The following is a 24,242-nucleotide window of genomic DNA, read 5'->3' on the forward strand; positions in this document are numbered from 1 at the left end:
GTTTTTGTCGCAGTGCATCGTTTCATGGAGTGTTTCAGTACATGTTATGTAACGCTGAACGCGATGTGTGTTACACTTACACTTGTACAAACAAAGCTTTCGAGCACATCTGTGTGTCAGGAATACATTCCACTAGTCATACTTTACGGGAGAGCTCCTACTCGGATTTACTTTTTTCTAGTTCTTTTCTTATATGAAATTAATGTGGACGCCCACGACTTCGTTTGCCCTTACCTTACTTTACCTTATCAGCCGATAGACGTCCACTGCTGGACATAGGCCTCTTGCATGAACCTCCAAGCACAACGATCTCGAGCCGCCAGCATCCAGCGGCTCGCTGCAACCCGCCTGATATCCTCGGTCCACTTAGCGGGGGGTCGCCCAACACTGCGCTTTCCGGTGCGGGGTCGCCATTCCAGCACCTTGGGTCCCCAACGTTCATCGGCTCTTCGAACTATGTGGCCCGCTAATTGCCACTTCAGCTTCGCGACTCGTTGAGCTATGTCAGTGACTTTGGTTCGTCTGCGGATCTCCTCATTCCTGATTCGATCACGCAGAGAAACTCCAAGCATAGCTCGCTCCATCGCCCGCTGAGTTTGAGCCTTTCGGATTAAGAACGTTTGCCCTTAAACGTTCTTAGTCCGATCCTTTCGCAAAAAATCGGTCCTATAGTTAACCCGTTTCTTATTGTAACCTGTGGATCATACATGGTCCAGCGAGAGAGAGTCCAAGTTAATAATATAAAACAAGATTATTAAGAAAGTGGTGGTGTCATTATCAACTTTAACACCATAAGCCTTTTCAGATAGGTACCTAGTAAAAATTCAGTTTACAAGTAGAAACATACAACAATAAGAATTGTAGGTAATCCTTGTAAACAATGCTCTTCCGCTTACAATCTTTGCAACGATGCTCGAAATTAAAAACGAACGCGTCGATGTGAGTATCGAGAACACATTGTCGATGTTCCCGGCGACTAATGACAACAGCCAGACACTGTCCTTCCACAGTCAATACAGCAGCGCCACTGACTGGAACAAAGACTTCCTGTACGCGACAGTGTCCACGCCCATACGTTGTCGGGACTTTTTCCAATTTATTTAACAACAGTTTACTTAAAACGGCAAATCTTGTAAGGGCTACATTACGTATCAGAAATATTATACCCCCCGATATGTATATAATATGTGTATATAATAGCATTCAAACTATGAGGTGCGTTTGGAACCCTCGTAACTTTAATTTTAAGTTTTCTACTATACTCATATCACCTTTTATCTAATACTTAATATTACCTGACGTTTCAAAAGTGCTTTTATACGAATTATACCAAAATTATACCAAGTCTTATTTAAATAAAAGAATATTGACTTTGACTTATAAAAAATACAAATCATGTTTCGGACCTAAAATTATGGTCATATTATAAATACACATGATGCCTGAATGACAGTCGGCTCGATAACTTGCATTTTTGACTACGTACCCCCAAACAACACGAAAATGTACAGTACATTGAATTCTCCCATGATATTATTTCACGGGTAGCTGGTCTTCAGTCGTTATTTGCCAGAAAAGTTCCTGTGGGAAAAAGTAGAGCGCGGTCGTTGTGGTTTAATATTGGTAAGTAAGTTATAATATTCGGATCGCCATCAATCGGAACTTTATGACGGAATTATCATTAAAAATTATGGAAGTGAGAAAATGGCGATTTAAGATGTACAGTATTTTTGACTTAAGTACCTACTGTTAAACATCAAATTAGAGATTAATTTAAACTGTCTAATAAACAACCCTACTATATTTTTTATATTAAAACGAAATGCCTAATTATACACAATACGATACTAAGAAACACGTCATTTATAACATTATTAAACGCTACAATAAGTACCCTTAAATTAAATATTTAGCAAATACCCAACTTGCTAAATATTTAATATGAAGAAGTTAATGCAATGACAGTTGTAACGATTAAAATGTTCTATCACAAAAAATACTCGTAACAAATCCTTTCATTCTCGTTAGCGTCCGCCGGCCGAGCTACTCGTCGTCAGCATTCACCACGGCAAAGCTAAATTAAGCTCGGCAATAAGTAAAAATAAGTTCCACCTTAAATTTAATCCAAGGATAAAGTGATGGCTAAGTGTCGGGGGCAAAGAACTGTGATGAAAGCGTTTTCTCGTAACGAACCACTACTGGCTAGATGCACCCTCGACTTCCATTCGTCATTCATTTTTCGTGATAGGGCTAAGGTTGGCCATAGCACGAAAGGTTTATTTCGGATGCGATCAGCAAATTAATGAAAGACTTCCCTTCTGATAAATAAAATACTGGCAGACGCCTGACGTTTTCACCCGCGTAGTTCCCTTTCCCAAGGGAAAACAGGAACTAAATATTTATAACTTGTTGAAGATGTAATAAACTCGTAGCTTTTAAAATCAGTCTAATAATTTTTGGTTTTAAAACAAACAAAAATCAAATCTTGTCTCTTTAAAATACTAGTTGAAATCATAGTTTAGATGTTACCACTTATACGAATAATTTATTATCACTTAAACAAGTTAGTTGTAAACAAAAGACAAATGCCGTCATGTCTGCAATAGTCTATCTCCGTATGCGACGTGCGTAGATTAATTGAGTCCGTCCTGCTAACTGTACCGACGACATTACCATTTATTAAGCAGACATTGTTATGCTGGATATTATGAACATATATTGGTTTGATGGCGAAGATCAAAAACTCGAAGAACTAGACCTTAGGGTCTCAAACGCTGAATGGAAAAACCGCACTATACAAAGATCAGTGTTGACAGTTGGACTAAGAACTAATAACAAAGAGCTGCTGGTCAAAGTAGCGGATCGATATTAAAAAGCATATGATCAGCAATGGACATACACTTGTTAAAAGTTCGTGATACTGCTGGTAATAGATACAACAACAGATCTGAAATGACTATGAGTAAGACTTCATTTACATCTAATGACGTTTCGAGTGGTAGAGTCATAAATTCAGACAGCAATCAAAACTCCGATAATAATTTATATAATCCGATATAATAGTTCGCTGTTCAATCCCAAAATCACCGCATACGTATCTACTGATAATATCAGGCTCATGACGCAAGCTTATCAGAATATGCGAACACTGAGCAGCCAATATCACTGATATGGCTAAATGATTCATGACACGCTAAAGAAAAGCGATACGGTACTGATTTGAGTATCACCAAACCTACCTCATTTCACTGAACTGTTGATATACTCCTGTTTTATAAATAAAGGCATATCACTACTAGTTATATTTTTATTGAGCTATAAAATACCTGTAAGCTTAAGAATTAGGTACTAGAAAATATTAACGTTTAAGGATTCTACATTTTACTAAAAAAATCAGGCACAGGCTAGTCCGGCAATTTCCTAAAAAGCAATTACTAACGATCATGCGAGGTTTGGTGCAACCTGAACTACTTTGCGAAGTCTATTGTTAGTGATTCACCGATACGAAAAGTAGTTCCTGAAATCTTGAAAAGGTAATTCCGCCGATTCCCCTTTTCCAAAACTCGGCAATTTGTTAATCAATTTGTATCATCAATTCCACAGCAACCTTTAAATAAACAAACTGTTCCCTGCGCTATCACTTACGCTCATCGGTAAAATAACTTCATGTTACTCAATAAACCAGTCTCAAACCACTCAGACATTCCTCCACGACTCAAGACACGTAAAAAATACATTTCTCGCCAATGTTTTATGCAGCGATCTCCAGCTCAGCAGTCGGCTGGGTTGACGTCTCCGGGAGGGCCCTCAGCCAGCTCTCAGGCCGGCTCGTTTACACCGCTCTCAGTCACTAAACACGCTTTTTATGCGCCCATAATTAAACCTGCGATCCCGTGCGCTACGCCCGCTAAATGAGGTTCACGTGGGTTCAACTTAAAGACGTATTTTGTATAGAACTCGATCAAACTCGAAATATTAAAGCGAAGGCGCCTAATTACACGTAGCTCGGCGAAATAAGCCCGTCTTACATTTTTACTTTTTAATTACAAGTTTCCAGACTTAATATCGCTCCCTGATACGGCGCCTGGCGTGCGTTTCCTCGATATATGTTTTTTACTAACGACCGACTAATGATTTGCGAAGTTAGATACTTACAATACTTTTCTCATCTTAAACAGTGCTAGTTTCTACGATTTCCAATTAAGTTTTACATACTCATGAATAAACAAGTTTTAGAACTTCTACATACATACATGTAGTATTTAATGAATTTTACCTTTTTCCTCTTCCTCCTTCTTGCGCTACAACCCTTTGTGGGTTTTGACCTCCACAATCACTTTTTTGTTTATTCATGTTTTTTTATTTTCGATTTTGTATGTGGTATTCGTGGTAATTGATGGATTTTACCTATTTTTTACTAAATAAATAATACCTTTTTTGTGACATCGAAATTATGCAAGTGAAAAAAAAAATTAAGATATTTGAATACCAAACTGCTATAATGGCTACATGACACATCACATTAGAAAGCCCAATGTTGGAAGACGCTAAATGGACTGACAACATCAAATGGTGCGTCGGAAGCCTCTGGAATTAATCAATTGAAGAAATTTTAATCACCCAATTAAGCGCGTACGTCAGGAGTTAACAAAGGAGACGTTTGAATTGTTTAAAATTGTACTCGCACGAATTAGCGGAGTGAATTTTTTATGTTCGTCCCCTCGTAGGGCGCCCTGCCGGCTGCCCGTCACCCTCTGTGTCGGGCGCCGCTGTGTTGTGACGCAATGAGCAGGATATTACAGGAAGTGCTAGTCAAGCGGAAGAGTCAAAAGCTGCTTTCAAAAGGGAACCTGATTTTCTGTATTTTAGGAAGTGTTATATGAAATCGTGGTTTTGGAGGATGGTTATAGACCACGTATAGTTTGGGCAGATCGTTCATTGATTTCATTAGAAGCATTTGATTGTGTATATGATCCTGATTCAAGTTTTCAAGTGTTTTTTATAAATATTATATCCTTACGAAATGTTCAGTTTGAGCATCTACATCTTTAGATTAGAAGTATTTTGATTGTATGTTTGGTTGTTCGGTGTTCGTTTCTAATTCAGTAACCAAAGGCACTCCGAAGACAATTAATTTTAGAATTTGTGCTCAACAAAATATTTCCCACGTAATAAGTAGTAAGCTTTTGAATCGTAATTATAAAGAAGTAGGTACTTCAAATAATCTCCAAAAAGTTGAGTCTCGATGAGAGTGCACTGTAATCAGTAGGTCGAAGGAAACCAGCGCACAATGGCTCAATCCCGGCAATCAGCTAAAAGCCTGCAGCTCCCAGCCTCTCGCACGCTGCAGTCGCGCGGTGCATCATTACCGCTAAAGAGCTTCGTTGATGAGGAAAAACGCGGTCACGTGGCTTATCGCTACTCCCTGCAGCTAGCTGTACTAACGACAAATATTCGATGTTATTTTTATATTTTCCATCTGTGGCCGGATTTGTATTCAAAATATTTATGTCAGCTCTCATAATGTTGGTTTCTCTTTTACCAACTAAAACTAAAATTAAAACTAGCTTTTGGCCTCAATATTCACGTATAACAAAACTTGAAGATAATAAACTTCTACTATATCTACAGGGTTAAAGTTTCATCTTAAACCTATCTTCCTAGATATACAACAATGACATTTGAGTAAGTAAATAATTTTATAGAAAAAACAAACTATTCCTTTCTTTCTACGTATAAATAATGAGTATCTATTATCTAAGTTTCCTGGTTAAAATGACGCGGATATATTCCGACAGGCAAGGATCACTTGGACTCTCGGGTAATCTAGCTAAAAGCCTCTGCCGATGTCGCAATTCATCTTCCAGCTGTGAGCACAATTACCGAGCAAAAAAAGGCTTTAACGTTTTATTAACGCCTCACAAATATCCGAGAATTTTCTAATAAAACCGAGTAGCCTTTTGTAAATTACAACGTTAGCATCACTCTGCCATTAAATGACATCGAAATAAGTAACGCAAGACTGATATGTAAACCACAAAGAACTTCATCGAACCTACAGTGGAAGTTCCTAAGAACTTGAGATGACAACAGAGAATATTTTTATTTACGATTATATGAACTGTATTCAAGCCATGTACGAGTAAAAATATGGCTTACTGAATTCACTGTATTAAGCACAATTATTCGAAACGAATTTCTTTAGATGTACAATAAACTCGTCTATTATACAGACAAATGCAATATAATTTATAAAATTAGTTTTACATGTATTTATTCTCCTAAAAAAAATCACAGATAAAACGGTAATTTGTAGAAGCTTAAATGTCCAGCATTAAAGTTTCTACAAGAAAACTAAATCAATGGCCTTTCAATTAAAATGGTTTTCAAGATTTCTCCGACAAAGTGTACTAGTGCAATAAAAGAAGAAAACAATAAACCCAGTGAATAGTTGTACTAGGTCAGTTTAACTGTTGGACATCTACCGTTTGAACCGTTCTAAACATGTCCAAACAGAAATAGCGCGGAAGCTTCCTGCGCCGCACCCTCATGTTATTTATACGCTAATTATGAACAACAAGCCGCTGCGTCGTCGCAACTCTTCGTCAGCGCTTAGCTGTTTATTTGCTGTCAGCTACTGACTGTAGAGTTGTAGACAGTTGCTTTTGATCGACTTACAAAATTCAAGTTCTCAGTTCAGAGCATATTTTTAGGAGCTTTTAAATTGTTCTGTTATGTTGTGGTCAAACCTTTGAAGCTTCTTGATTTTCGATTTGATTTTCATTTGCTTAGAAATATTGTATACCTACTTTCGTATCTTATCTTCATTATTAATACAACCGCACCATAGCACACGTCTGATAATAGAGTTGAAAGGTGATAAGACCATGAAAACTAAACGGGAAAATCCAAAGAGTTTGGTCATTTATTTTGGCCAACTGTTTGATGCTGCATGTAATACCTCGATCTGCTGATAACAATAGTTAAACGCTACAGGCCTGAACTGTAATTAGCGAGGCAAACAATGGAACATTTTATTCTTTTTTTTTATTATTAATCTTCTTTGGATAACAAATTTGCTTGTCCAAACAACAAAATGTTTATGTTATACAAAGATGCATTCCATTAGAAGAAACAATGCTTGGTAAACTCTCGGAATATCGCCGTTACGTTGTCCATATCATTTTAATGCATTTTGTAAACACAAATACAGACATAATGTTGTAATCATGACCCTTCCATATCCGAGTGAAATCGTGGAGCCCCAGCATTAAGTCGCAGTATCAAGTACATCGTACAATCAAGATTAGGAGTATCGGGCAAGTGGCGATTGGTGCGGAAAGTCTCCCTTTGTCCCCGTTCCGCTCTCCTGCCCGCCCTCTGCACCGCTGTCCCTACAACAATGTATAACCCCCTCGTATCCTCGATTACTGCATTAATGGACTCCGCTGAAGACGTTAATGATTTCAGCCTCGCGTACGGTTCTGTGTGTAACAGACTGAAGCTATTAATCGTCGAAGATCTTTTTAAGTGATCCATAAAATGAAGAATTTCTATTAAGAGACACACATGTGAACCTTTTTATCGAATCTGTTCTATAATTTTAGTCCCAATGTAGTGCATAAATGGTCCCACCTGCTCGTGCCAAGATTTTGAGTAGATACCATTTTAGTCTATTTTATAGCCAACTTTTGGTTTTGAAAATTAAAGGACGTAGGACAAATTCTAAAATTACTTCGGAAATATTTCTTTAGTTAAGTTTGTCCCTCATTATTTACCTCAGTGATTATCTGACTCGCACTTTGTCGTATTTATAACAACTCAGTTTCATTTTGTAACGCCTATTATATTCCATGAGGACAATAATGCAAGAAAACTCATTCTTTAGTTCCAAAGGATGTAGCTTGTTTGCATCCTCACGGCTGAATGAGTCAGCAAGCTTCTCGTTAAAAGGTAAGGGGGAGGCTATTCTGGAGCACAACATGTTTTTCTCCACGCTATTTTATATCTCAAGTTCCATCAGGGTTGATAGACCTAGTACACAGCACCGGTACATCGCTGGGACAGACTACTTTGTTTGTAAGAAGTTGAAAGGTATGAACAAATACTTTGGGTAGTGAATATAGTTAATTAAAAAGAAAGTTTACCTAAGCGCGATGGCGGAAATATTTTGAAACTGTCAAGCCAAACGATTATTATCATCAACATCTAATAGTGACTATTGCAGAGTCAAAAAATATTAGAATACCACATGAGAACACGTGAGTGAGTGCGTGGTGAGTGCTCCAAATTCCCTATACTTTAAAAGGCGGACCCTACAGTAAGACACTAAAAAGCTGATGGTATAGCTAGGTAAATCTGCACAACTACTCCTGACCAACACTCTTAATCTTCACTCTTCTTCAGCCGTCCTCTTGGACGGCTGGGTAAAAGAGAAGTTGATCATGAATAAGCGAAGATTTTAAAGCGAACTTCCAAAAAGATGTGATTTCCTGTAGACTCACCAATACACGCAAATTGTTATTGTTTGTATTTACAGCACTCGTATCGAAGGGCGCCGAGTCCGCATCATAACGATCTCATCCAGACATCCGTTTGATCCGTCTGTAACAAAATCAATTCAGCTGTACTTCAAAATGTCGATACATATGCTTTTACCCCTATTGAAATGTCACAAACACTGCAAAACCCAGCAAACTGCATACACTATTTATAAGGCTATTTCGTAAGTTGTCTTATATCCGATTTTGATTTCATCGTTGAATCAACGACAAATATTTACTGTTACAACTATTTCACAATCCCAGCTTTCCTTGACGTTACTTTAGCTTCGACTGTTAGCATACCCAGAGATGGTATTAGATGTAGATTGCATTTAGTTTTACCATTAATTGTGAATTTAGAATGTAGGTATGCATTAAAAATAAAATCACACCTGGTGAAGTAAACTGTTGACAGAAAAATTAGCCTTTAAACAAGCGATCTTTCGTAATGAAGGCCTTGTAAAAACTCTGCAGTGAATACTATTAACCATGTCTATATCTATTAGATATTATGTTTTATCAGCAGTTCAGTTTCAACGTCGAACACTATATGTGTTGAGAATAATACTCCCGCTTAGTATGCTTAGGGTAGATTGATTTATGTGTTCGTGTGGTATTCCCAACGTGGCGGATTTGTGGATAATTTGAATTCCGCATACTGCGTGTTCGTATTCATTTGTATCATTGACGACATCGAGTGCGTGTTGCAGATAACATTCAAATTATGTCGGATTATTAGGATGGCCGTTAATCTACAACAGGTAGTGGCTGGACTGCATGTTTCAGATAATATTTAGAACAGTTTATTATAGTTAACATTTACGTCAAACGTGCTATGTTGAATAACAAATTAAAACTAAATGAAAGATCATCTTATGCCATCTTATAGATCATGATTGTCATCAGCTTGCGTCATGAACCAATTCTGAAAGCAACTTTGAACACAATGACAGATATCCTGAGATTAGATCCTAATGATTGTGAATTTTTGCTGACCAATGAACGGGAAAATTCTTTTATTCCATGCAGATTCAGGAATAAAGTGCAAGCTAGACAAAGTCCATAGGGTCGTTTATTATTCGGAAATAAAACAAAATCACGAGAACAACAATAGAAGACGAAAGCTTAGAGGTGGATGCGACAAAAGTACAATAAATGGAGCAATAAGGTTTTAACTAACAGTTGCACTTGTTGATTTGTTCCAGCGTCGCCTCACTCAGAAGTACAGTATCGCGGTTGGAGTCCCAACGCTGGTCATCCGAGGGAGGGCGGTAAGGGACGCTCTCCTCAAGGACCCCAAAGGAGAGAGGTTTCCCTGGCCGGCCCCTCCACTGGACGAGGTGCTGAGAGGGGTGGAGTTGGAGGGAGAACAGAAACGAAAGTATGAGGAGTTGCCGCCTGACGCTGTCAGGGTCTTCTACTTTGCCGCTCATTGGGTAAAAGAAGATTTTTTTCTTAATTGCGATAAACCTTAAGTCGGTGAAGTACTTTAGTTTTAGTAAGAGTTTCTTTGTTATAGCCTGGGCCTGCTTTCAAATGACATCGCTATTCTGATAAGGGTCAATGAAATTATAAGTATATGAAGCTGAAAATCTCTGCCTCCGGTAGTAGGTGGCTTAAAAAGCTGTGTTTCTAGCACGAAGATGATGTTTCGTTTCTTGGTTTTATACATATTTATGATAAACTGATCCATGCGACAGATCATGGTGACTCTAGAGCTGGTGCGCAATTACTACGAAACAATCCTTCTGGTACTGTCACAACAACGAACGAGGGATACCTACAGGCCCACGTGGTCTTGATAACAGTAGAAACTCGCTCCGAGAGCTATCCAAAGGAGTAATAAATAACACCATCATGGTTAGACACCTGGTCTACTGGCGAAGTAAGTTTACCCGTATGTTTGTTTGTCCCAGTGTCCGCCGTGCCGCTCGTTCTCGCCGAGCCTGTGCGCGGCGCTGTCGGCGGTGCGCAAGCGCAGGACCAAGTACGCCAACACGCAGCTCGTGCTCGTCTCCAGCGACAGGTGAGTGACGTCAGCGCCGTGACGTCATACTATAACACCAACCAACAGATCAACAACAGTTCCTATACCTATAATTGTTGTCGTTTGCAATCTATTGTGATCACCACTTAGGTACTAAAATTCCCGTCTTGCGACTTTAATAAATTGAATAAACTCGCCATAACCTCAGTAAATCATGAATTACTTATCCAAAAATATATTTAAGTCTCAATATCCCAGCTCTATAAATTCCTGAATAGAATCAACGTCTTGCATATATTTAACGTTAAACGAAATTTAAACAAGGTTAGGGTGCGGGGGCGGTCGTCAAAACAGATTTTTACGAGTACAAGTATGAGAGTGGGGGGAAACATTTTAACTTCGTCAGATGTTGCTTAAACAATTCGATGGAATTCGATTTGGCAAAACTTGCTGGTCGTAGCGCTGAGTAACGGACCGACGAGTTGATATTGCACTACAAAACAAAATGTCGTCATGAAATTCTTGTGACCGCATGACGATCAACAGTATAAGTAACGTGTTCGTTTTCGACAGAGAGAATTTCGGTTCCCAGCTAGGGACGATATTATAGTAGTGATACTCGTATTATATTTTATCCTGAGCTCTGAGTATTATTCAATACCTATTTTCTAAATCAGTTCAGACCTAGATATGGCATGATTCGGCCGTGTATAACTTCGGTTCTACTGAAAAAGAGTATGGACGAGCTATTTTGACTTTCAGTACTAAAACAGTTGAAACATTTCAAGTAAGATCGCATTGTTGTCGTGATAAAACTCTATGTCCTTTTCTGTACTCCTGTCTACTTGTACTAGATAAATTTAGTCGATGGCTATTAAATGTTGGACATTTAATAGCCATCGACTAAATTTATCTATATATTAAAGTACAAAACAGTAATACACATTCGAAATTATAACTACAACTTACAATTAAAGTGGTACCGGTCCCGTAGGGCCAGTATTTTGTTAAGAGATCCATCGCGTATTGTATCACCCACGCGAATCGCGATAAGGGCGCAATACTTTTTGTAACGAACTCAATTCGGCGAATAAAAGGCGAAATAAATCGGCTTGTATCGGTCCGTTCGGTTAGCGCTGTGTCTGCGTGCGGAATACAAATACTTGCTTAAGCGAGTACCTCCGTGCTGCGTACACATGGCGCCCGCCCGAAGGGACACGCGATTTGCGGTTTCCTGCGTCATTTTCAATTTTTTTTTTACTGGTAACGGCTGTTGAAAATTCCTCCCAGGGTCTTACTAAAAACAACGTAAAAATTTAAATATTTATTAAAAAAATATCCATTGACTGCGTTTCACCCGATTATAAATGCTTTAGAATTACGAAATGTTTTTAATTTCACTGTCTCAAACCCATGAAGCTCAATCATTTCCCTTAAATTATGGTCATATCAACGCTTAAAAAATACCTACAACAATGTATTTTACTTATATGTATTATGTGGATAAAAAAACGCTATATGACAATTTTCTTCACAAATCCAGTAACTCGTATTCAAAGTATTTAAATTATCTTTTTACAGAAATAAATTTTTAATTAACAATCCTTACAGTACATTAGTGTCACTATAAAATTAATTATACAGTAAAAATAAACAGTATTAATTGAAAGCGTCGCTTTTCCTCACAACCTTTTCACCTCAGCACTCGACGCGCCCGCGTATCAACACTTGACACTGCCTTTCAGAGCACGTATATCAATACCACCTATTTTAGTCCATATTGCAATTGAATAGGGCATATTTTATAACTGTATTCTTTGTGATCTATCGACGGCGTAATTTAAATCTAGGTAACATGCAAATTATTTTCCTAATTAAAATAAAATAATATTTGTACCGTATCCAAAGGTACTCATATAACATGACGAATAAATGAAATGAAAATGAAATTTGATTTACTATTTGAATAGTTACGCCACTAACCAAGCAATATTTTTTTTAGATATAAGTTATGCCGGAAGTCTACTGATATTTCAATTTGCAGAATGAATGAATCTTCTGAAGAAGAATAAAATTTTAAAATTTTTATTCTTGTATTTTACTTTAATAGTAATTTTATTTTAGTCTATGATTCAATAGCTAATTTTAATTTAAAGACATTAGATTTCGATTTAGAACAAACATTTACTCAGTTCTGCGTTATCGGCGTGCCTGCATTCTACCACTTAGCCCCCGTTCGTTCGAGCCCCCCGTGTACAGTCGACACTTTGTGTCGCAGGAGGGTAGCTTGTAATTAATTTTGAAGGGAGTCGATCTATTAAAAAAAATCTTCATAATATATTTTACGGTGATTTCATCTAGATATATAGGTATATGTTCTGCTTGCTCTACAATACAAAACGTTTACACTTAGGAATACTCGTAAAGTTTATAAATAATTTACGAATTTAACTCGCACAAGTTTTCCGAAGTAGTAGTTTTGATTCCTTTTTACTCGAATTAATATTTGCTGAATGTATATCATGTTCAAATTTCTTCTTTTCCGGCCTTTTCTATGATCTATGGGCGCGACAATATCCCAGCGGGTGACAATTCCTTCCTTGAGCTTGGCTTCGTAACCGGAGCGCACTTCATTATTTTTAATTTGAGGCTTTCATTATTTTTAATTTTTTTGATACTTTCATTAGGTCAAGCCTCCCTCCATCTTAGAGAGAAATGTGGAAACTAATAGGTACTAGAATGCAAACGTGACTTTATATTATTGTGCGTATCTCCCAGAAGTCAGTCATTATGAAATACCTAAGCAGCTGGAAAGTTAGTTTAGCCAACACGAAGTTTCTAGCGCGTCGCACAACAATGCATACAATGCCATTATATTCACAATGCATGCACAGAATGCATAAATAATTGTGTGCAAGTGGAAATTAGTTTTCCATTTTTCCACGTCTAGATATTAACTGGGAAGCTTTTGTTTTCATTGTGTCTGAGCTACGTCGCTTTGCAAACATCATGGTGGATGAATTAAAATGATTATTGGGGTCATGACCCCAATAACCCAAGAGCTTCGAAACTAGCGCCGAGAAGTAGGAACTTCTTTGGCACATTTAGAAATATCTGGCTTGGATTTATAGCTAGAGTCAAGTATGTTTTTTTTTCTAAATTGATTCCGGCCTGGATCTGGTCTTTCGCCATGTCTATTTACTTAAATGGCACCGTAAATGGCATTGACTTATTGTTCGATTTCGCATTGTTGTATCACGCCGCGTACAAGCCCGCCTGAGGTTTGGGTAGAGTCAACTTGCATATCTTACAAACGCCGTTAACATCCAGGTGTTATTGCGTCCTATATCGTACTAAATCTAGGTTCTGTCTATTTCGTTTAATTTATTAATGAAACATTAAAACTAAATACATTTCTAAAAATTTTAAAATCTTTGCTACTCCCAAGCTGAAGCGAAAGTTTCCGACAGTTGAAAGACGTGGAAAACTATTCCTCGTGTAGTATGTGCTTAACTAATGCTCAAGCTTTAAGTTTAATGGATAATTCACATGTTTTCCGAACCCACAACCTCAGACGGAGGAAGTACATACCTACATACTTAAGGTCGCTGCTCAGACCCACTGCACCTGTCAAATTAATGAAGCAAGTTTCCAGTTCAAGATGTCAAAATGTGACTTTAACGAATTTGCCAAATATCCGATGACCATTATTAGCTTTCGAACTGCGAGCTCCAATTTGCTCGTAAAACTACCCGAGCTCGTGTTAATTAGACTTGCAATTTATACATCGCAGAATCTGTTGTTTCCCGCTGGTAAAGTTCCAAACTATCGATCTTGTTTCGTTAATTAACACTTTTGTTCCAGCGCTTTTTATTACATTCGTTTCAAGAGGCTTCCGGAAACGATAGAGGTTCCCAAAGAGTTGTTTAATTTGAGCGTTCCATACACACATACAATAATACATAACGCCATAGAATCTTTCGGAAATAGGTGATTACATAAACTTTCTCCTTACAACGAAATATATTCTAATGATCTGTTTTTTTTGTTAACTACAAGTCTATTTCCGAGCAAGTGAGTTAGGATATTCTTAGTCTGTAGTGGCTTTTGAAAAGAGTTTCCATTCATTTCCTCTTGCAAGTCTGTGAAGTGGCGGGTATTTTAATAGGTTTTCCAAAGTTTGCACGCACAAAGCACCAGGTACTCGCCATTTTGAAAGCGCGTAGAGTTTGTTCTGCAACGCGATAGACACTTCAGCGCGGTGGCTCGTCTGCTACATTGTGTGTCTAATTGGCTTTCTGCCCTCTGCCCTCACCTCGGCGCCCCCCGCGGGGTCTTCCGTCCAGGGTTGCCAGGGCTGACTCATGTTATTTGGCGGTGAAGGATATGGGTTAGGGGTGGGGTAGCGGTGGGGTAGGGGTAGGTTAGGGGTATTTGAAAGTTTACATCGAGTTTCACGCGGACGAAGTCGCGGGCGTCCGCTAGTTATCTTAATAAATAAGAATATCAGCTATATGTATCTTTTAAACATGACGAATATTCCCTTTCTTCTCCAATAACTTACTCAGATCTTTCCAAGCGGATGAAATCGTGGGCGTCTGGAAACCTCACAAATAATATTTTGATCTTTATTTCAAAACTAGAAAAATTCAAATTCAAAATGGACTTTGATTTTCTAAAGCCTACAACCCTAGGTACTTCAGTCTTCTCGCCGCGCCCCATCAAAGGGATGAAATTTCATACCGTTTGGAATAGCACCTTTGGTCTACCTTTGATGGGAAATAAAGGATAGCTTTATTAACTTTACTGTATTAGGAATGAGATCACAATAAATCGATGCACAGCAGCACAGAGAAATAAATAAATTATGTAAACGCATTGTAAACTAGTACATAGTTTCAAAAAAATCTTTTATTCAAACATTATTTTGCAAATTTCGGCTGCGTTATGGTTCCAGTTATCACCTGACCCAATTATATTCAACTGGCCGACGCCCCGCGGTTTCACCTGCGTAGTTCCCATCCCCGTGAGAATACGGGGATGAAATAAAGCCTATGACACTCACAAATAACGTGACTTTCTAGTGGTAGGTAATAGAATTTTCAAAATCAGCCCTCGTAGCCAAGTGGCACGTCGATTCGAAATTACTCCCTGCAACAACACAAACTTTACCTCTTTGTAATATTGATATGGATAAACTGTCAATCGCGCTCATTTAAATTATCTCCCATCTGATTATCACCCTAAGCCCGCCATCCTGCACTGAAAAAGCGTGATGTGTAAGCTCCATATAGAGCTGCGATGCGAAATGAATTTCAATACGGTTTGCATCAATAGATAGGTATTTCATACAGAATAGGATTCATACAGAACGTTACTAGTTTATCCAGAAACTAATAGAGTTGCGCTGCAAAAGTCGCGGGCGTCTGCTAGCGTTGCAAACTGCAATTCTGTTGGTGCATCGGCACCGTCGAGTGAGAGCTGAGATGCTGAATAAATTACTAGTTGTTGAATAAAATGCAAAGTCAACGCAGTAGGTATAGATGGATACAGGTAGGGACTAGGGTAGGTAGTAGGTAGGTACGGTGGCGCGGTTGCACGGGGTATTGCACTTGGCGATATGAGCAGACTGCAATCAATATTTGACGACTCATTCAGGTGGCACACGGCACACGGCACGACGGCACGCCCGCCGGACAGACAGACGCCGGACCAACGTTTTATTATTTTAGAACTCGCAGTATGGAGCGTGTGAATTTTTACATTCCAAACATTCTTTTTTTATTTCATAGGTAAGCTACTTAAAGTTTCAAATTCAAAATTCATTTATTTCAAGTAGGCTCAGTTTACAAGCACTTTTGATACGTCAGTTGAGAGTTTATAAAGATTCTACCACCGGTTCGGAAGGCAGGTTCTGCTGAGAAGATACCGGCAAGAAACTCAACAGTTGCTCTTTGAAAAAAATCATGAAATGATGACAACATTACAATTTCTTATAGTTTTACTTCCTGTGGAAGCTGATCCAATGGCATCCAAGTATCTTTATCATTGAGGAACTCATCAATGGTGTAGTAACCTCGAGTAAGTAAATGTTTTTTGACACATTGCTTAATGCTATGTTTCGCGAAAATAATGATAGTACTAATAGTTGAAAGCAATAGCCCAGTGCATATGAACATGGTAGACTATTAGCCTAATTCCTCTCATTCTGAAAGGAGACTCGTGCTCAACTGTGAGCCGAATACGGGTTGTTATAGCTTGGCAACTTCGTTCGTAACACTCCCGATGGTCCGCGCAGGGGGGGGCGTGTAACGATGAATGAAAAACCCTCGTCTGATGCACCTAACATCTTCGCACGTAAGATTTCACACCCGTGCAGTATTTCCCCCGTCGCTTGCATATCATGGGAGGGTCATCAATTGAACTTGCCAGACTGATGAAGTTCAAGAAAACAATAATATTCTAGCAAAATCCATGTAAAATAATTAACCAAAATCACCAAGAAGTACAGAAACCTAATTTCAAAGAGCGACACACAACCACATTAAAGCACTAGGTACGCACAGTCAGCAAATACACAAAAGCATCAAAAAACTGCAGCACTTTTTGTATTCAAAGCGAAACTCCAAAAGAAGCTCGTCTGCGGCGCCGCCGACGTTTGGCCGCGGCGAAATTTCGCCTTTTGTGAACCTTTGCCCGGAGCCAGCTCACAGCTCGACGGTGAAGCCTACTCCCTTTATGCCTCGTCAAAGGAACTTTTAATTACCACTACTTCAATCAAACCCTTATTTAAGAAAACTTTGATCACTGCTCTGCACCAACTTGAACTATTTACCGATAAAAAAAGGATTTCAGTTACTAGGTTCTTGTACACAGATTTAATGAGAATGAATTCTACACAATTATTAGAATCTACTTATTGTCAGAATGTGTTCATATACAGATATTGTTACATTTTAATGTTCATACACTATCTGCCTTATAGGCGTGCAAGCCGAGTACATTATAATAATTTTTATTTCGTAATATTACAATTGTCTTATATGTAATTACAAAGAGCGACAAAGAACCACTTAAAAATATATTTATTCGTCATACTTTCTTCCTTCTTCTTAATAAACATATTTTTCTTTGCATATTTTTGCCGTCACATCTCCCACTACAATGATATATTTTTTTATCGATGTTCCTATCTGTCTATTTTAAAATAAATTTCAAAACATCAAAAATGAAAAGCTGGACTAAAAAACTCTAAAGTTCGAGTTGCTCTTGATTAAAACTGTACATCTCGCACCAACTTATATATTTCATGATATTTAACAGAAGAAAAGCTATGCACGAGATAGGAAGTAGATAGATAATGTTATTCAGCGCGCAGTGTGCCATGTTTGTTGTCGCGACTTCCGAGTGGGTATAATGCGAAAACTTTTCCCCTTCGTTAACTTGTCCGGACTTTTGAGTTGTGACTAACTAATTGGATTTTTTATTATATTCTAGATGTTAATTCTGTAAAACTTTTGGTGTAGTAAAGTCAGTGAAACTTTAAATTACACACACACAATTATTATTCGCCTACTTTCATATGCACGAGTATACTAAAATGGGCGGAATTGTGCCTCTGAGTATATTACGTGATGTTTCGAAAGTGCTTGCAAACTAAGACTAATTGAAATAAATGAATTTTGACTTTGACTTCAACAAATTGTCGGGTGTAAAACTATATGTATACGGTTCCGATACAAAACATTATTTTTAATTGAGTTAATTAATTGCAGTAGGTATTGTTTAATTGGCATTTTTATTAATTACTACCAGACGACGCGCGTGTTTATCTGCGTGGTTCCCGTAGGAAATCCTTCCTCGATATATGGGCTATTTAACACAGAGAATTATTCAAATTAGACCAGTAGTTCCTGAGAAAAGCGCGTTCAAACAAACAAACAAACTCTTCAGCTTTAAAATATTAGTATAGATCTACGTAACTTTCAAAAGCTTTGCAATGCAAATGCAAACTCTATAGCATCAGTTTACGGAAGCAGAGCACAGACCGTGCCGTGTACAAATGGAAGGAAAAGTTCAATGATTGGACATCTTTTTTGACGCGCGCCCCAACAAAACATATACAGCGGTGGAGCAGAGGTTAACTCCGCAATCCACCGCAGAACGGATCCCTTTGAGGGTAGGATTCAAAATAAAACAATGAAATTGCACGCCGGCGATACCCCTCGCGGTGGGGGTAGTATTAGAGCTTACAGATTTATCAATATACGAAGGTTCTAATTAATTACACAGCTTTGAAACTTTAAGCCTTTTAAGGTTTGATGACTTTCGACGTTCACGATACATGCTTCTTGCCGATAATTACTAGGAACTTGTTCTGCTACAGGTAGATAGTGCAAATATAAAAAAAATATTAAGAATTTATTTCAGTAGCGGCCTGGAGTTGGGAAATCAATGTGGTTGGTAGATCCTCAATCTGCATGCCTCATATAGCGAGTAAAACAGTTAGTCGTAATCTACTACTGTCTGTTACTGTCTGTTAGTCAGTTAGTACTATAAAGCTTGTCTAAAACTAACGCTTTGTGTTCCCTACGTGCAATATAAACTAACGATAGATATAGATAAAGCAAGAGTGATATTTGTTTAATAAATCGAATGTAGGAAACAAAAGTTAGCCGGTTTTTTTTTAAAGAAATGGCAAGAATTTACTACAGCAACTTTGTTGCTTTGTATTGTTGGTAGATTATTAAAAATTTTCTTTTAATTCTAAATGATTGGCAGCCATAGACATTAATTAGTACATTACCTATATTGCCCGGCACATCCAGCTAATTGATTCCATCGTTGTTTCATCTTACAATTTCAACGAAAGCGGCTTATAAGTTTTCTTACAAAAGAATTAATTAAGGAAAAATGCTTTGATCAATCAACCTACTTCTTCCAAAACAGTCATAATGAGATATTTATTTTCATTAGCTAGTGTAACCAGAAATTTTCGCCTAACTTAGGACTAGTTTCATGTGGCAAACAATATTTTTCAATTATAGTATTGTACGAATATAATATAGTTGTAATTGAGCATTTTGTGACAGTGCTGTTTCAGTTAAATAATTTTCAGGCATGAAGGTTAACACCTACACCTCAAGAACACTTTGTAGGATGTGTTCCTTGCATGCCTTGCAAAGTGGTAGTGCAAATCTGCTTACAGGCGATGGTTTATCACTCACCATCAGATAGGCAATGTGCTTAGTTAATTAAAACTCACAACTATATATATTATTCAATTCAATACAACGCGACTAAAAAAGGCGATACAGTGAAAAGTGGATAATTTCTGAATCTACTGAACCGATTTTGAAAAATCAATAGAAAGCTAAAATTTTACCGAATAACAAGGTCTATATTTTATCCTCATATTCCCATGGGAATGGAAAACCGTATATTAATTATTAATACTAAAAAATCTGTGCAAGTTTCAAAAATCAGCGACTTGAAACAAACAAACGAAAGTCTTTTTAATTTTATTAAGCTTGTGCTTGAAAATTTTGTTTATGATATAAATACCTAAACAGCAAACCATAAAAAATACAACGCTATTAAATTGTTATAGAAGACAAGCAGAAGTGGGACTGTCCTAATAAGTTCGGTCGCGTGGTCGTGGCGACGATAATTCTGTCGTGCCATTGCGTTCCCCATACAAGGAAATACGTCCCTCCGCTATGAAGTTTATCTTGCCTGCGATTATGGCAACTTTCGGCTATAAAGGCGTTCCGCTTTACGTCTCTGCACAGATGCTATCTGTCTCTAGGTACTACCGTAAACATGCAAACTTTCTCTGTACGCCCTTTACTATTTATAAACCTGATATTATTATCCTGATTTCAGATAATTTTGAAAGAAAAATAAAATATATCAACTAATTAAAATTGTTGATTAGAAATTGTTATTGATTGTTGTCAGAGAGCTACTTAAGTCCAGTAGCTTGGAATCTAAGCTAGTTCCTATCTATACTAATATTATAAAGCTGAAGAGTTTGTTTTTTTGGTTGAACGCCTTAACCTCAGGAACTACTGGTCCGATTTGTAAAATTCCTTCAGTGTTATATAGAACATTGATCGCGGATGGTTATAGACTATATTTTATCCCCGTTTTCCTACGGGAACGGTAACCACGTGGGTGAAACCGCGCGGTGTCAGCTAGATACATAATAAATGAAAAAATATACAGGAACAATCAAAACAACGCATTATTGCACCTAGCAGCAATATATGTATATTTCAAAGTTGACATTTTAGTGTGTATTACCTTTTATGGACCATTTGAGTGGAGAGTTGCTTCATTCATTCAGCGATTTGATCGCTCAAGGCTCAAGTCAGTCCCCGGCTCAGTCGAAGCAGCGGGCGGAGGCGCTGAGGGGCAAATACGCTCATAAACCCTGGAAGGGGGTAACGGGCAATGCAATAATCCGGGTGACGCAATATAATAAACGGGGCGTACGAAGGCTTATTGGAACGATAAATCCTGGAACGCCCTGGATGTTTATTTAGATTTAGGATTGTGGAATGTTTTAGGAGTAAATATATTTTTTATGGCAATTGGGGACTTAAACCTATGCCTATCCTCGTTCGATGAAATAGGTACAAATTTTTGGACCACAAGTACTTTTGTAAAAATTATAATTGTGAATGTAGCAAAGATAAAAGAAATCAGCCTTCATTAAATGATCATTGAATGATGTTAAGAATTTTACATTCTTTTTTACATTTCAAAATCGTGCACGGTTCACCTTTAGCAAACAATGAAAACCCATAGCAAGAGCCTCTTGAATGTCATGGCTTAATAATCCCGGATATACCACTAAATATAAATAATGTGTAATGAATGTTCTAATGTTGGAAAGCAGACCCTACATGGTGGGATCATGCTAGGAAGAAGAAGACACCACTAAATATAGATACTTCATAAAGTACGAAAGTGTATAATCAATATGGAGGTAAATATTTTTCATGTTAGTGCTATGATAAAGTCCTAAACTTTTAACAATCTCTAGTTTCACACCTACCAATTAATAGAAAAATATTTTCTCCACACAAAGATACATACTCTTATAAATGAAAATCAACTTTTAATAAACTTCTGTCGAGAAAAAATATAGGAAAACTCCTCTCAATAATGAAAACGCGAATTCCCACAGAGAGTTGGAATTTACGAGTGAAGGTTATTATTGCAGCTTAATGGCTCTCTTAGGCCGGAGGAGACGGCGACCCGCATCGAGTCCGCTCGCTCGTTTCTTTTGTGCTGTCAGCAATAATATTGGTCTGCTGACAACATGATAATAGGATTAAAACTAACCTTTTCTATCTTTTTTCGCTGGGAAAACGCACCCTTTGCGTAACTGAAAAGACGACTATGTTTCTGAAATGAGAGACTAGCCGAATATAAGTCTTATGCTCTATCGACTGACGGAGCTAGCCGGGCAAAAAAAAGACCGCCAACCTGAATTGGGGCAGCGTGGTGGTTCTAAGCCCATATCTCCTCTCCTATAAGGAGGGAGGCCTGGCCCTATAGTGGGCCCTTCAAATATATTGGTAATAATGAGTGATGACCCACTACACACCCACATCATTTCGTCCGACTACGTCATTTGGTCACGTCACTGAATCGAACGTCTTCTTCTACCTTGTTCTAAAGAAGCGTGAAGGGAAAACGGATCTGTCTTTACGTTTTCACTTGAGCTTTATTGCAAGCTTGGAGAGAGTAATTTAGTTTAATTTCCTACCTATAATTATAATAATGATGAAAGTTTATTCACAACTCGACTACGTAGAAAACTTTAAACCTATATAAAAGTTTTTTAAGGTTTTTTGTTTAATTTTTCTTTCTCTACTTATATGGAAATAAAGTTTAATGATTTTTCATTAATTGTATTTACAAGTACCTTTACCTAATTGTAAAATTAGATAGTTACAGATAATTTAACAATATTAATAAACTAGCGGACGCCCGCGAATCCGCCCGCCCTTAGAACTCTTTAATGCAGCCCTTACAGTAGTATCGCTGTAAAAATGTAGTAATTTCTCCCGTTTTTCCAACATTTCCTTTCACTGCTCTGCCCCGATTGATATTGTGGTGAAAAGTATACTATAAATATATGTCGGAGTATGAAGATAATTGTACCAAGTTTCATTAAATTCAGTCGAGTAATTTTTGTTTCTATAACGAACATATAGACAGACAGATAGACAAAAATTTTACTGATTACCCTGATAGTTATTTTGGAAATATATTTCATGTACAGAATTTACCTTTCTACACATTTCATATAAGTATAGATAGATAGAAGAAGAGAGAAAATTGTTCTTTTCGGCAGTTTAGTCACCTATTTAGAATAGACTTAATTAACTACTTTAAGTTTGTACGCGACGACTTTAGAATGCAGACGACGAATTCAAAAATCGCAACTTGCAATTGCTGAATTTGATTGGACAAGGTGAGAATTTATGATCAGAAAGAAAATGCAATTTTGTAGACCCGATAAGGTACCTACATCAATATTTTTTTTTATAACTTCACCCTCACTCGTCGATGTGCACAGCCCCTGCAAGTCGCAGATATCGCCACCACTTGCCGCCCACCACCCAAACAGCGCCGCAATTACTCCCACAAAGTCACAGCGCGTCGAACGCCTGTAATCACTACCTGAGACTGAACCCTTGATTACAAACCGTGGCGTCTTTTAGCACACAAACGCTACGAACGGATCAAAAATGCGACCAACAGCAGATTTTAAAATGTTTTTTTTAATCGAAAATGCGCCGAGTTTTAGCTCCATTTAGACCTATAAATGTTACGGTAATAACCATAAATAAAGAGTAAAAATATCTAACTTTATAAAAAAAATATGATTTTGACTTGTTTTAATTGTTAAACGCAAAGAAGAAAATGCAAAATTGGAATTAATCAAGAGCCTGTATTCGTCCATTGCTGGACATAGGCCTTTCCGAGAGCACGCCACCACACACGATCCTCCGCCTTCCTCATCCAACCACTTTCCACCTTCCCACCTTCTTGATGTCATCGGACCATCTAGCTGAAGGGCGTCCTTCACTGCGCTTAGAATATTGCAATAAAATAAATATAAATGACCCTTCGTATTATATTTATCTTGGTGATTAGGGAGGTTAATGTCATAAGTTACGCCACAACAGTCATAAACTACCGTAATGTTGCTACAGCACGCATTAACTGCCTCTGACCCGATAATCGGATGTGTGACCCGATATGTAATAGGGATATTAATTTACTCGAAATCATATTATGATTATAGTCTAATAGATTTAACACGAGTATAACATATTAAGCTCAATAAAGAACCCTTAAGACTTTATAAGGCTTTTCGTCTAGTTGGAGGGGAAAGGAGAGTGAAGGCTATATTTAGTCATTGCTAATATTCTCTTTCCCTGCCTCTGGCTTGTCAATCCAGTGATTAGCCTATGTGGCTATGTGGTATATTAAAGAACTTCTAGTAGTAGGGCTACGATGAACTTTCTTTCGTTCCTTCAAGGAATTAGCAGTAGCGTAATGCATTAGAGAGTAGGTACGTCAAGCTGTCGGTTCCAGCACTTTCGTTAACATGCGATAGAGTTCTAAAGTTAAACATCACCCTAGCCCACTAAGGCTTGGATGGATGGATGGATCTAAGGTCCAATTTC

The 24,242-nt window shown here is 37.8% G+C and overlaps 1 protein-coding gene and 1 long non-coding RNA gene across 2 annotated transcripts in view; one reads left to right on the top strand and one right to left on the bottom strand.

Moving 5' to 3' along the window:
- Positions 1–24,242, top strand: part of LOC112050710 (nucleoredoxin) — a 43,658-nt gene that overhangs the window by 14,344 nt on the left and 5,072 nt on the right. The window contains exons 2-3 of the mRNA XM_024089046.2: positions 9,749–9,979; positions 10,460–10,569. Coding sequence (XP_023944814.1) covers positions 9,749–9,979; positions 10,460–10,569 — 341 coding nt within the window. The remainder of the gene's footprint in view (positions 1–9,748; positions 9,980–10,459; positions 10,570–24,242) is intronic.
- LOC128198336 (uncharacterized) lies at positions 5,929–14,900 on the bottom strand. The gene is made up of 3 exons (XR_008251058.1): positions 11,500–14,900; positions 10,439–10,598; positions 5,929–8,604 (listed from the first exon to the last, which is right to left on the bottom strand). It is a non-coding gene; the product is annotated as an uncharacterized LOC128198336 (long non-coding RNA).

This window comes from Bicyclus anynana, chromosome 8 (assembly GCF_947172395.1).
Source record: "Bicyclus anynana chromosome 8, ilBicAnyn1.1, whole genome shotgun sequence".
In the NCBI taxonomy this organism is placed as follows: domain Eukaryota; kingdom Metazoa; phylum Arthropoda; class Insecta; order Lepidoptera; family Nymphalidae; genus Bicyclus; species Bicyclus anynana.